At 23.7% G+C, this 13,062-nt stretch overlaps 3 protein-coding genes across 3 annotated transcripts; 1 reads left to right on the top strand and 2 right to left on the bottom strand. All coding sequences in view use genetic code 6, as the record gives it.

The window, feature by feature from the left end:
- Positions 1–364: 364 nt before the first annotated feature.
- Positions 365–3,877, bottom strand: TTHERM_00494820 (RhoGEF domain protein; the record flags this gene model as incomplete). Its single annotated transcript, XM_001023265.2, has 3 exons — positions 365–2,233; positions 2,366–2,948; positions 3,003–3,877. The coding sequence occupies 3 exons, from the start codon at positions 3,875–3,877 to the stop codon at positions 365–367; spliced, it is 3,327 nt and encodes a 1,108-aa protein (XP_001023265.2).
- Positions 3,878–6,340: 2,463 nt separating this feature from the next.
- Positions 6,341–8,156, top strand: TTHERM_00494830 (hypothetical protein; the record flags this gene model as incomplete). The annotated part of the gene is made up of 4 exons (XM_001023266.3): positions 6,341–6,689; positions 6,833–6,949; positions 7,167–7,822; positions 7,878–8,156. The coding sequence occupies exons 1-4, from the start codon at positions 6,533–6,535 to the stop codon at positions 8,154–8,156; spliced, it is 1,209 nt and encodes a 402-aa protein (XP_001023266.1). The 5' UTR covers positions 6,341–6,532.
- Positions 8,157–11,873: 3,717 nt separating this feature from the next.
- On the bottom strand, positions 11,874–12,695 carry TTHERM_000494847 (transmembrane protein, putative; the record flags this gene model as incomplete). The annotated part of the gene is made up of 2 exons (XM_012799629.1): positions 11,874–11,927; positions 12,003–12,695. 2 exons carry the CDS (start codon positions 12,693–12,695, stop codon positions 11,874–11,876), a joined length of 747 nt encoding a protein of 248 aa, XP_012655083.1.
- Positions 12,696–13,062: the final 367 nt, after the last annotated feature.

Below are 13,062 nucleotides of genomic sequence, written 5' to 3' on the forward strand. Positions count from 1 at the left end.
ATTTAAAAATCAAATTTATAATTTTGAAAAGAAAGCTAAAAAATATTTTAGAGATGAATAGATATGAATTATAGCAGTATTATCAAAAACAAATTTGTTTAAAGTAGATTGAAAAACTAAATATTTACTAAGTTACAAACAATTTAAGAGTTGTGTAAAAATACTATGGATTAGAAAGCACTTAGAAAAACTTCAAAATATTTTTATGAAAAAATACATCATTTTTGTTTTACTTTAATATCTATAAATATAAATTAAATGTATTTATTTATTTATATATTTATTTATTTATTATTTTTATAATTAAATTTAATAGTTATAAAATTTTAGTTCTGTTTATTTTTTATGATTTGTTATAATAGATTCATTATTCTTACTTTTTATTAGTTTCTTACTTTAAAGAAAGCTAATTAATTTATTAATATTCTGTAATTAATTGCTTTATTTCGAAGCTCTGTGTTGTGTTAAATTTATATTCTCTGCTAGGCGATTCAAATATTAAGTGAATGAGCTTAGGAAATACTTTTGTTGCCTTTAGTTCTTCATATTTAAATTAAAATATTTACTCTTTAAATTCAGGCCCTAATACATAAATCATATTATGTTTAATTCCAAGCCATACATTTTCTTTAAGATGCTAATTATCTCTAAGTGTATCCTTGTAAGTATTAACATAAAATTGAGTTACTCCAAATAACTTATTTTATTTAATTGCATTTATAACTACTAACTATGTTAGCTTTAACTTTGATTCCAATATTTATCTGGAAGTATATTTAGATATGTCAACTATATTAGACTCAGGATTAGGCTAACTTTCTATTTTTGGAGATTTTTGATTACTTTATGTTAGTAGTTTGCTTTTCAATAGGTCGACTTTATTTAAAATTGATTGATTTTTCTCTTTTATTTTATCAATTTCATCATTAATCTATAGAAGGGTTTAAGATATTCCTATTATCCAAAAAGTTTCTTCTTTTGAATTGAAAATGATATCAGGAAGTATTTCTTTCAGGGTATTTATAGGAAATTCCTAGCTGTTTCCTGAAATGCAACTTTCTTTGTTTTTAAAAATTTTTTCTGCTTATTATGGGTATTTTATTAAGATATAGAGAGCTGAAAAGAGAACATAATTCTTGAAGGAGAGTTTATATCTTTGCTGTTGAATGTTTTCAAAAATCTAAAAGCAAATTAAATTCAACCTGACAGGATCGTTTCTAATATCATATTCTTCTTATTAAGGCGAGAGCCACAAATATTTTTTAAAGACAATTGTATATCTCTCGCTAAAGTTAGAAACAAATCTCTTGAAAGTTCTCATGATGAAATTTTCATTTTTACAAATCTCTGATGTATATTTCCAAAGAGGAGTATTCCCTTCTGCTTAGGAATCATTAGCTTCAGGGTTTGGTGTATCATCATTTTAACTTTCTTGTGTATTATCTTAAATTTAATTCTAACCACTTGCTTATAAGCTTTAAAGTAATTATTGGTTATTTGCTAATATAATATCTTATCTACTAGCTCTATTTCCATTAGTAACAAGTACTGCATTGTTTTCTAAGCTATTTTAGTGGGGAAATAGCATTTTAAATAATAATTCATCATCATCTAAAACTCTAAAATTTCCTTTTGAATCTTTTAGAAATATTCTGTAATCAAGATAGGATTTTAATTTGATTCTTTTTGCAATGCTAGCACAAATCTAAAAGCAGCGACTTTGAGAATTGATTTCCACTTCTTACTTGGAGCCATCTAAAAATTCAACATCAATTAAACATCTTTCATTTTAGCTCAGAGATTCAGAGTTATAGTAAGTAATAATAGAGGCTCTTTAATTCTTGCTTTTCCTAAAAAGTTTAAGCATTTCTGATGACGAAAGTGTTCCAATAGCTGCTAAGCTATTACTTTTTGACTTTTGCCTAGTTTAAAATTCTTAACCTAAAGTGCTTATTCTCTTTTCTGAACTTTATTAGTTTGGATCTAATTTTTATTCTTCTTAATTGTTTATCTCTTCATCTTCTTAAAGTTTGCCATTATCCTCCATATTTTCATTTTCTTTTTATTCATCAGAGTCAGAATTAGAGTCAAAGTCAAGCAATTTTTACATGTTTTTGTCTCCCTCTTCTATGTTAGTTTTGTAAGGAAGGTCATAAAAATCACTAGGCAGACCTAAATCATTCAGTATTTCAGGCATTATAGATGACTCTTTAATTTTTTTCATGGTAAGAATCTACAAATTATTTTTATTTTTAATTAGATAAAGCAGCAAATATACCAAAATAAATAATAAAATAATATAAAAAATGTATTCAAAAAAATATTTAATTCTAAAAAAAACTAAAAAGCAAAGAAATCTATCCACCTTCTTTAGAAAACTCTCGAAGTGTACCTTTCTTTCTTCAATTATTTTTGTTCTATGACTATTTAACCACGTCAGTCTTGTGCTGAAATGATCAATTTAGATGTCTTTTATATGATTCTTTATCTTTTTTTCTAAATTAGAAAGTTATCTGTATCTAACCCATATTTTTAGTGTGATGTTTAATATTTTTATTTCAGCCACATAAACTGTAAATTTTTGTATTTTAGTTGTGTTCCACTCTTCAGTTCCTAAGATATTTACTTCGATGTTATCTAAGTCATTATCCATTTTATCTTTACGTAGATTATTTATAATTTTATCTATCTAGCTAATCAGGGTTTACTTTTTCTTTTCATCTTCAGCCATAAATGTTAAGGTATTGTTTGTTCCACTTATTTTAAAAAGATGAGTGAAATACTTCATATCTTCCACGGGTTTAACTTTACTAGTGTGATTTAGGTAAAGCCATGTTAATGGTTTAGTAGACTCTTCATCGATTCCTTCTTAAACCAATATTAAATCGTTAAGGAAAGAAACAACACAACTTTTTTCTCCATCTTTGATCAAATATAATCTTTCTTCACTAATTTTTTATTTAAAATAGATTTAAATTTTGTTTATTATTATAAATATTTACAATTTAAATTCTCTCTTATTCTCTATAATGTTTAGCTAAAAATTTCTAAAAGTTTGAGATAATTCGCAAATTTTCTGATTATCCAAATACTTTTGAATTTATGAGTTGATTTATTAGTTAACCTAAGTGAATTATTGCAAGCATTTTTAAGTCCAAATATAATCCTTATGATCTGTTGGTGTTTTTTCCAATAAAGTCTTGAATAAAAGCTCGTATCTAGGTATTCTTTATACAGGCAGGATCAGTAAACTGCTTATATTATCATTTTCGCTTTCAAATTACTTTAAATAATCTCTGATATCTTTTCTTCCTTCCTTAAGTTTCTCCAAATATTACATAGAAACTTCAAAATTTTACATGTAATCTACATAGATTTTGAAATAAGGAATCGTTACTTATATATATTTATCAAATACTTCCTGATTATATAAAGTAACTGGATATTTTTTATTGTTAAATGTGTAAAAGCTATAAACAGTATCCGATCTTACTTTAATATATTCTAAAAAATCTTAGTTAAGCTCTAAAATTTGTTAAATATTACTAAATATTTTTTAAATATCTTGTTCATTATTTAAAATATTCATCATTTAACTCTTAAGAGTATTTTAAATGATCTATAATTTCGATGTATAAGTTTTTTCAGTGGCTACTAATTCTTTTATGATATTGATTCTTGTTTTAGCTTTTTTAAGATTTTTTTGATATTTATTTTTGTAATGCTTTATTATGAAAACTTTTGCAATTTTAGCAAATGCCTTCTCTCTTGCATCAGCTATGTTAACAACTTCTTTTTCTTCACCCTCGGGTTTTTCTGAAAAAGAATCAACAACTTATTATATGTCACTTCCTTAGTTGTTTGGATTATCTTCCATTAAACTAAAACCAATCGATTATTCTAAAATTAACTTTTATAAAACAAATTTAACAAATTGGATTTTGTGATATTATTTGTTTGTCAATTCAATTAATCTTTTTATCTCTATTAGATTTCAATTTTTTTCTATCTTGACCAAAAATTTTTTCTTATCAAAAAAAATCAGAAATGACTTATCATGAAAGCTATTGATAATTAGATATTTGCATCAAATGTTTAAAAAAATAATTCGAAGGAGTAAGAGCTATTTTAAACAGCTTTTTCTATGGACAAAAATTACTTTTCTTGTAATTATTATAACAAATTAGTTCAATAAAAATTTTATCTTTGACTTATTACTATGATCAAAAATTAAAGCAAATAAACTCAATTTCATATTTTTATTTTTTACTTCAAAATAAATGTAATATAAACATATGAATATTAATCTAATTTTAAGCTAAAGCTTGATTATTTTAATAATTTGTTATCCATTTTCAACTTTGTCTTTTTTAAATATTCTTATCCTCAAAATAGTATAAAAAATATGCTTATGTAATATTAGGAATAATAAAATTTTAAGGTAAGTATTTAATTTTAAATATTAAATTAGATTTCTTTGATAATAAAAAATAATCTTAATATATCAATAATATTTTTAAAATATAAAATTTAAATTACTAATTTCTAAGTTTAATAATGAAAAATTTTAGCTAGTCGAAAGATACTATAAAATAATTCTAAATATTTATATTATTGATTTTGATGCTAAAATAATGAAATTGAATGATTTTATAATGGATCTTATAATTAGTACAAATAATGCTAGAAATTAATTGAATTATATCATGTATCCTTAAAATATTAGATAAGATAAAACTTTTAATCTGATTACCATATAATAATTATGAATCTATAAAGCTTTAAAATTATTAATAGAAGTGTAAATTTATTTCTCCTAGTTTATATTTCACTTTCCGTCTTAATTTTGATTAATCCTCTTTTCATCAAAAAAATTATGAAAAATAAGCTAATTTAATATCAAGAATAAATAATTTTAAGGTAAGTATCTAATAATGGAGATTAATTTAGTTTTATTTCATAATAAAAATTAATCTTAAGAACTGTAAATATGTCATCTATATCTCAAAATCTCACATAGAAGCTTTTAATCTCTAAATAAAAAATTTTTTAAATTAATTAAACGAAAGATATTTTAAAAATAATTTTGAATATTTATATTTTAGATTGTGATATCAAAACATTAAGATTGAAAGATAAAATAAATAATCTTAAAATAAGTACAAACTAAGCTAGAAATTAATAGAAATCTTACAAATATCCTTAAAATATGAAATAATTTCTATTCACATAAGCATTTGATAATTATCGAACTCTTAAGCTCTATAATGTTTATTAGGCACTTTTATCTAACCTATTTAATTTTTTAATCTTAAGGATATTCTAAAATTACTAAAAAAAATATTCTCAATTATAAATTTAATAATTTTTAAATTAATTTAAATTAAACTTTTTTAATAAATAATTAAAAATTTTTAAGTATTAAACCATATTTACTTAGATAATTCATTCATTTTCCTTTAGATTAATTAATTTCTAAGTTTATTTTAACTTAATTATACTCATCATAGCTTTTCAATAATAAAATATCTATTAGTATTAAATACATATTCCTTAAATTAAATAATAAAAATATAAATGGCAATTCTTATTTTTTAAAAGATAAGTTTATTTATTAATTTTAATTGAAATTTTTAATAAAATAAAATTTATTTTAAAATAACTTATGAAAAGATATATTTTAAAGATGCTAATAATTAAAGTATATAAAAAAAATAAATATTTAATAATTAAATATATTTGATCTTTTTTTTAATGCAAGTATGTTTTGGTTAGAGTTACAGTTAAAAGTAGGAATAAATATACATTTCTATCATATCCTAAAATTAAAAGTAAAGTATTTTATGATTTCTAAATTATTAAATCTTTCTTTTGAGTAACTTTTTTTCTATATGCTTATGTTATTTCTAATTATCCTTTGGTAATAAGTTGAGTTCTTGAATTATTAGTATTTATTTTTTTTTAGCTTTTAATAAAAATAGCTCAACTAAATTATATAAAAATTTTTTCAAACTGTAAGATTTACTAGTTTTTACTGATTAATAAATTTATTAATCAAAATATTTATTATTCTATAAATATATTTTTTAATATAAAAATTATAATAAGATGAGATATAATTTGAAACAATAGCATTCATTTTTTGTAATTTTGCTAATTTTTTAGAAGAAATAATTTTTCTTTTAATTATTAGCTTGTATATATTGATTGTTGGAAACCACAAATTTATACAATAAAAAATCTTTTTTAGATAATAGATTATGTATCTATCTATCTTTTTGTTTAGCTTTATTATTACTATCAAATAATTGGTCAAATAATGATTTCTGGATTGTTTGAAATTTTATTCAGCAAATTTAATAAAAAGTAAAGCAAGCAATAAATAAAAATAAAAAATTAAAAGAATATTAAGAGTTTTATAAATTAACATTAAACAACTTTTCACAAATAATATTAAAAGTTAAAAAAATTTTGTAAATTATTAATAAATTAAGAAAAAATTGCTTAGCAAGTCAATAATAAAATCAGTGAAATGGCAACTAAATTATTCAAAACTATTAAAAAAAAAGCAGGCCGCTTACAGGATATTGTTAGTGTCCTCCAAAAATTAGAAGAAAAGAAATATATAGAACGTCTCTCTAAAATCTTTGAAGAGATTTTCTATGAAGAGCAAAAGTTCACAATCACAGGTAATCTATCAACAATTTGAACGATTTTATGAATTAATTAGCCAGTTCGTTTTTAAAAGCAAAAAAAAACAAAATATTATTAATGAAAGCTAGTTCATGATAATGAATAGTTCTAAAATATTATTTAAATAAATTATTAAAAGAGCTTTAAAGGATTATGAGTAGTAAGCCAGCTAATAAGTACCTTGATTTGGATGAGCAATTTAAGCAAAATACTTAGCTTTTTAAAGCTAATTTTGAAGCAATCAACTCTATATTAAGTAAGCATTTTTATTTTTATGGCAATATTTATATTAGCCTGATTTTAGTTCAGTTCAAGCAAAAATTACAACTAAACCTTTTAGATAAACTGTTTATTTTTATGTTTAACTATTGGTTTATTTTTTTATCACTAATATTTGCAAACCTTTTTTTAGAGTATTTCAATTATTTATAATCCACTTCCAATAATTTATTAATTATTATATTTAAAAATAGTTAATGAAGTATGGGATAATATCACAGCTACCTTCAGTAAGCCTAATGAAGGAAAGTAATAAGTTTACTAAGATGATGAATTTTAAGATAGAGGACGCCCTTAAACATCTGCTTAGCATCAATATAGCATAGCAGAAGATTAATAGCATTAACAACAACAATAATACTAAACAGTTGAAAGTGTTGCTAATGAAAATGAATAACACCAAATATATTAAACTGCTCAGTCATATGAATAGCAACATGCAGTTTCTAGCGGCAATAATAATAATAATAGCAATACACTTAATAATGACTCAAAGATACTTAACAAAGTTGGATTAGCCAAAAGCTAGTTAATTAACAATAGTTCATATTCTATGAATACAAGTTATTCCCAACAAAATCATAATGAAAATTGGGTCAGAACAAATATGAAAAAAAGAAATTCAAGTCGTTCCTAAGAAAATTTAAAGTTATCTTAAACTGGAAATGTAAATGATAGCTAATATGCTAAAAGAATGAACTCTATGAATAATTCTACCTTTTAAAATAAAACAAACACTTCAATTATAGATATAAAGAAAGCTGCTGAGAAAAAGCTTAATAGCACAAATCTCTCTATTTCAAGCGTAAAGTCTCTATCCTAATCAAAGCTAGGAATGCCTCCTCCATTCGTAAGATAAATATTAAATTATTATTTTTTAAACTAAACCTTGTTATTTTAATTAGTCTGAATTCCCAGAATAAAAAAACCCACTTTCAACAAGTTTCTCAAGAGCCCCAAGAAAACTCCTTGATAAAGAATTAAGCTAATCTCCAGGACCCTCTGATTATCGTGTTGAAAAGGCAGATAAACTAACAAGAAAATAATCACCAAAAGCCTCATTTGGTAATACAATTAGGACAAATTTCGTTGATGAAAAGCATCGTATAGAATCATGTGCATAAACTCCTGGGCCATAGTATAATGTTAGCTAAACTAATATATATAAGCCTATGAAAAAATGATTCATCCAAAATAAATATCTTTAATATATTTTTTTATCAAGAAATAAAACTACCAAATTACAATTAAGTATTCTGTTTGTCTATTTTTGTATATTAATTCTACCTTTTACTCTAACTTTGTTAATTTATTTTAAAATAAATTATAATTGCTTTCTATTTTTTTAAATAAGCTTTAATGTAAATTACAATCAGACACTTCTCTTTTTTATTTTTCAAGTCTAAAATTGAAAAAAAATTTAATTTAGTTTAATTTCATTAATATATTTTGCTATTTTAGAAAACTCGATTTTTTTTAGAGTCTAGTCTGTATTTATTAAAATACAATCAAAATAATTCATTTAATAAATTAATTAATTTCAAGCCAATAAATAACTTTTACAATAAAACAATTATTTAAAATTTATTCGAATGATAAGGATTAATAGAAAAAATAAATATTGTTTGATTTGTTTTAAAAATTAGTAGTTTTATTATTAACCTTCTTTAATATAATATTTTAAAACTTGTAAATTTTATTTTAGATAGATTATTTACAAAATAAAATTTAACGTTAAAAATTGGTAGTTTGCATTTAATAAAATTAATGGTAAGCCTATATCTTTAATTTAATTAATGTTTTATTGATAATTAATTAAAGCAGTTTATAATATTTCAACAGATTTAATGAAATAATTGGATAAAAACTCAGAAAAAAAAAAAATTAAGATTGGTCTGAAATATATTTGCATGCATTACAATATATCTTTCTGAAAAAATATTTAATACTTTATGATTGATTGATTGGAAATGCTAGAGAATCAACTCAAATATTTAATTTATAAATTTAAGAGTTAGATTGAATGATTAAGGCTAATCATTATAAAATTATTAAACCAAATCAATAAATTAAAGAAGAATAACTTCAACTTAAATTAAAGAGTACCTACCTAAAAGCTTTATAGATTAGATAAATAAATATATATACATAAATATATATATTATAGTTTAAATTAAGTATAAATTTGTTTACAAGAAGATTCAAATATAAATTAAAGGTTATTCAAGCAAAGAGTAAATAGTTTATGAATACAAGAATTCAGGTTGGAATACGCTTGCGTCCATTCCTTGATACAGAAATTGGGAAAGGTTATTAAAATTCAAAGATAAAAGTAGATAAATCTTAGGGAAAGATTAGCGTTTTCGATAACCACAGCAACAATAATAGAGTTTTTGAATTTGATCACATCTTTGATTAACAAACTACCTAGAATTAAGTCTATGAAGAGTGTAAGGTCACTGAAATGGTGGCTAGAGTTTTAGATGGTTTTCATTCAACTATATTTGCATATGGATAAACAGGATCTGGTAAAACTTACACAATGGAAGGTAAGCACGAAAGCGGAAATTATGTATCTGACGAGATGAAAGGTATTGTTGCTAGAGCCTTTGAGGATCTATTTACTATGATACCTAAACTTAAATCATAAACAAATAAGGATTATAATGTTACTTGTAGCTTTCTTTAGATTTACAACGAAAAAATTTACGATTTGTTGAGTCATCATTCTTAATTTGCAAAAAATAGTGATGTCAACAATACAGTAAATGCTAATTAATAAGGAGTAGCTGCTGCTGCAGCAGCAGGTATTGCTCCTTAAGGATTAAAACTAAGATGGAATGCTAGAGAACAATTTTAAGTAGAGAATTTATTTGTGTTTGATATTAAAAATCCTAAAGAAGCTTAACATTATTTTTTGCAAGGAGTTAAAAATCGTATAACAGCACAACATAAGCTAAATATGACTTCTTCTCGTTCTCATACTATTTTTACAATTACTGTGTAAACATACTCCTAGTAAGGAGCTCATGAAACAACATCAAAATTACAGTTGGTTGATTTAGCAGGTAGTGAGCGTATTTCTTTAACTGGAACTGAAGGAAAAATGGCTAAGGAATCAATTGATATAAATAAGTCTCTCTTTACACTTCGTTAAGTTATAACAGCTTTATCAGAGATAAATTAAAACACAAATAACAATAATGCATTTAATTCCACATAACCTATAGGGTAGACTGCATAGGGCTAAACATTAAGCACATAGCTACAGCAGACTTAGCAATTAGACTAAAATACAAAAATCCAACATATTCCATATCGTGATAGCAAATTGACTAGTTTACTCAAATAAAGTATAGGTGGTAATTGCTATTGTTTGATGATGGCTTGCATAGTACCTAATGATGCTTTTTCAGATGAAAATATTTCGACTTTATTTTATGCTTCGAAAGCAACTTACATCAAAAACTAACCTGTTAAAAATGAAGATCCAAACAAGTTGATCTTAGCTGAAGTTAACAAATAAAATATTAATTTAAGGTCTGAGTTAGAGAAAGCAAACTCTCACATTGCATTTTTAACAGCAGCTCTAGAAAAGTCTGAGAAGAATAATGCTATACTAAAATAAAGGAATGCAGAATTACTCAAATAGCTTGAAGAAAAACCAGGAAGTGCTAATTAACCTAAAATAGACTCAGAAGTAAAAGATTTCAATCAAACAGCAACTTCATTTTAAGTTGGTGGTGGGTTATCAGAATAATTTATGAAAGAATAAATTCATTTTTAATAATAGTAAGAATAATTTAAGCTATAGCAACAAGCTTAAATTCAGCAATAAAAGCAATTTGAATAATAAATGATGATGAAATTCTCCTAAAATGGATAAAAGCAAAATGAATAAGATCCTAGCGATGCTTCGACAGCTTTTAATTAAGCTCACAATTACGAATCTATCAGATAGAGCATACCCTTTACAAATACATAATATTAAAAGTAATAAACAGGTATTGGGTTTGTGAGACACTCTGTAGACACTCCAACAAATTCAAATGCTATTAAAAATCAATAATATAATACTAGCTAGTAATAAACTTAAGCTAACAATGAAAACAAGCTTTACTACACATAGATGGATTATGATAACTTTAGTGACAGACTAATTGAATCAATAACTCTTGTCAGACAGCTCCTCGAAAGTAACAAAGAACTTCGCTAATAAACTGATGATTATAAATAAAAGGCACAATCTTGTGAAAGAGAATTATCTGATTTAACAGCTGAAAACTAAGAACTTAGAGAGTAGCTTGAATAATTTACATCATAAAAAGGAATTAAGGTAACTAGAAACAATTCTTCATCTAAAGAAAATCGTAAAAATTTGACAAGAAGAAATACAGCAAACGATGAAGAGAAAGAATATAATCAAGATCTTAGTGAAAACGATTAAGTCTAATAAAATTTATAATTATAAAATTAAGAAAGTGATGCATAGAAATAATAAAAGCATGCTATTGGTGGCAGCATTCCTCCGAGATATCCTAAAAAGAAAAAAACGGACAATAACTAATACACAGACGATTAAGATATATAGGACATATAGGAGCTGGTCCACGAAGAAAATTTAGATACTTAATAAGCTGATATGAGCATAAGCAGTCTTCAAAGAAATGTAAATAAAACACAAACACAACAATCATAAAGAGGTAAAAACAACAATAATGATGTTTAGAATAACAATAGCTATCATAATTAAACTAAAAATGAATTAATCCAAGAAATTCTAGAGCTTCGTCATAACTAGTTGATTTTAGAAAAGAAAATAAAATCATATGATGCTGATAGAAACTAAATAAAATCTTCATAAGGGCAAGCTAATATATCTGCAGGAAATAATAATATTGTCAATTCTGGAATATCTTCAAATAGTGCAGGTAAAAACTAGTAATAAATGACTCCTAATAGTAAGTAAAATTATGTTTTTTATAGTAGCAATAAGAAGAGAGGATCTTCTCAAAATTAATAATAATTACCAAAATCTAACAACAAAAGCTTGTCTATGTAACTCTAAGATGATTTCGCTCCTTCATAAACTCTCCACTCAACACCCATGACAGCAACAAGCAGCTTGAGTGGCACAAAAGGAGTAAATTATTTAAATAGAACATAGTAAGAATTTAATATAAACAATTCAAATCATCCTTCATCTACAACAGCAGCTTAAAATGCTCAACATTCAAGCTTAGATGTAAATAATGCAGCTTTATATACTAACAAGTAAGGGATGGATTCGATACCTACTAATTTTGGAAGATATACCTACTATTAGCAAAATTTTCATAATTTAGATAAGCTTTAATAACAATAAATGATTAAATTTTAACAACCTTAGAATTAAGCAAATTAACAAGAGAATTATAAATTCCTCTCAACTGGAAGAAATACTCTTTCAAATATATCTAGTTAATATTAAGATTTTACAAATGAATCACCTATAATACAATCTAATGACCAAAACTAAAAAAGAGTACCTAGCTAAGGAGCTCCTTCTGTAAAATCTAAGAGATCCAATAGTTTAACAAAGAATCAGATTAATCTATTAAATAATAACAATAATAACTAAATAAATAATAGTAACAATAATTAAAAAGGAACTTATGATTTTTATCAAGGAAATATAGGTAAGGAGTAAATAATTATAGGAAACCCAAATACTGGAATAACATATACAAAGATTAAAAATGCTTATCCCAACAGTGGTAATAGCAATGGCAGTAATCCTGCAGCAATTTTAAACTCATCTAGCAATGATGAAAATTCAAATAAATTAAAAAACACTCAGCTAACTCAAGATTAAAATAAATTAAAAGGAAAAAGTGGCACATCTGCAAAAATAAATGTAGTTAATAATTGAAAAATAAGAAAGAATTTCAGTAATTAGAATGAAATGAATATAATTTTATTCTTATAAAAACATATCCAAATATTTTCAATCTTCAATTTTTATTTTATTTCAGCAACAAACAATTTAACATTTTGAAATTACTAATAATAAATAAGCTAATATTTTATGTAAAATAAAAAATTTTATTA

This window comes from Tetrahymena thermophila (genome assembly GCF_000189635.1).
Source record: "Tetrahymena thermophila SB210 genomic scaffold scf_8254446, whole genome shotgun sequence".
In the NCBI taxonomy this organism is placed as follows: Eukaryota; Ciliophora; class Oligohymenophorea; order Hymenostomatida; family Tetrahymenidae; genus Tetrahymena; species Tetrahymena thermophila.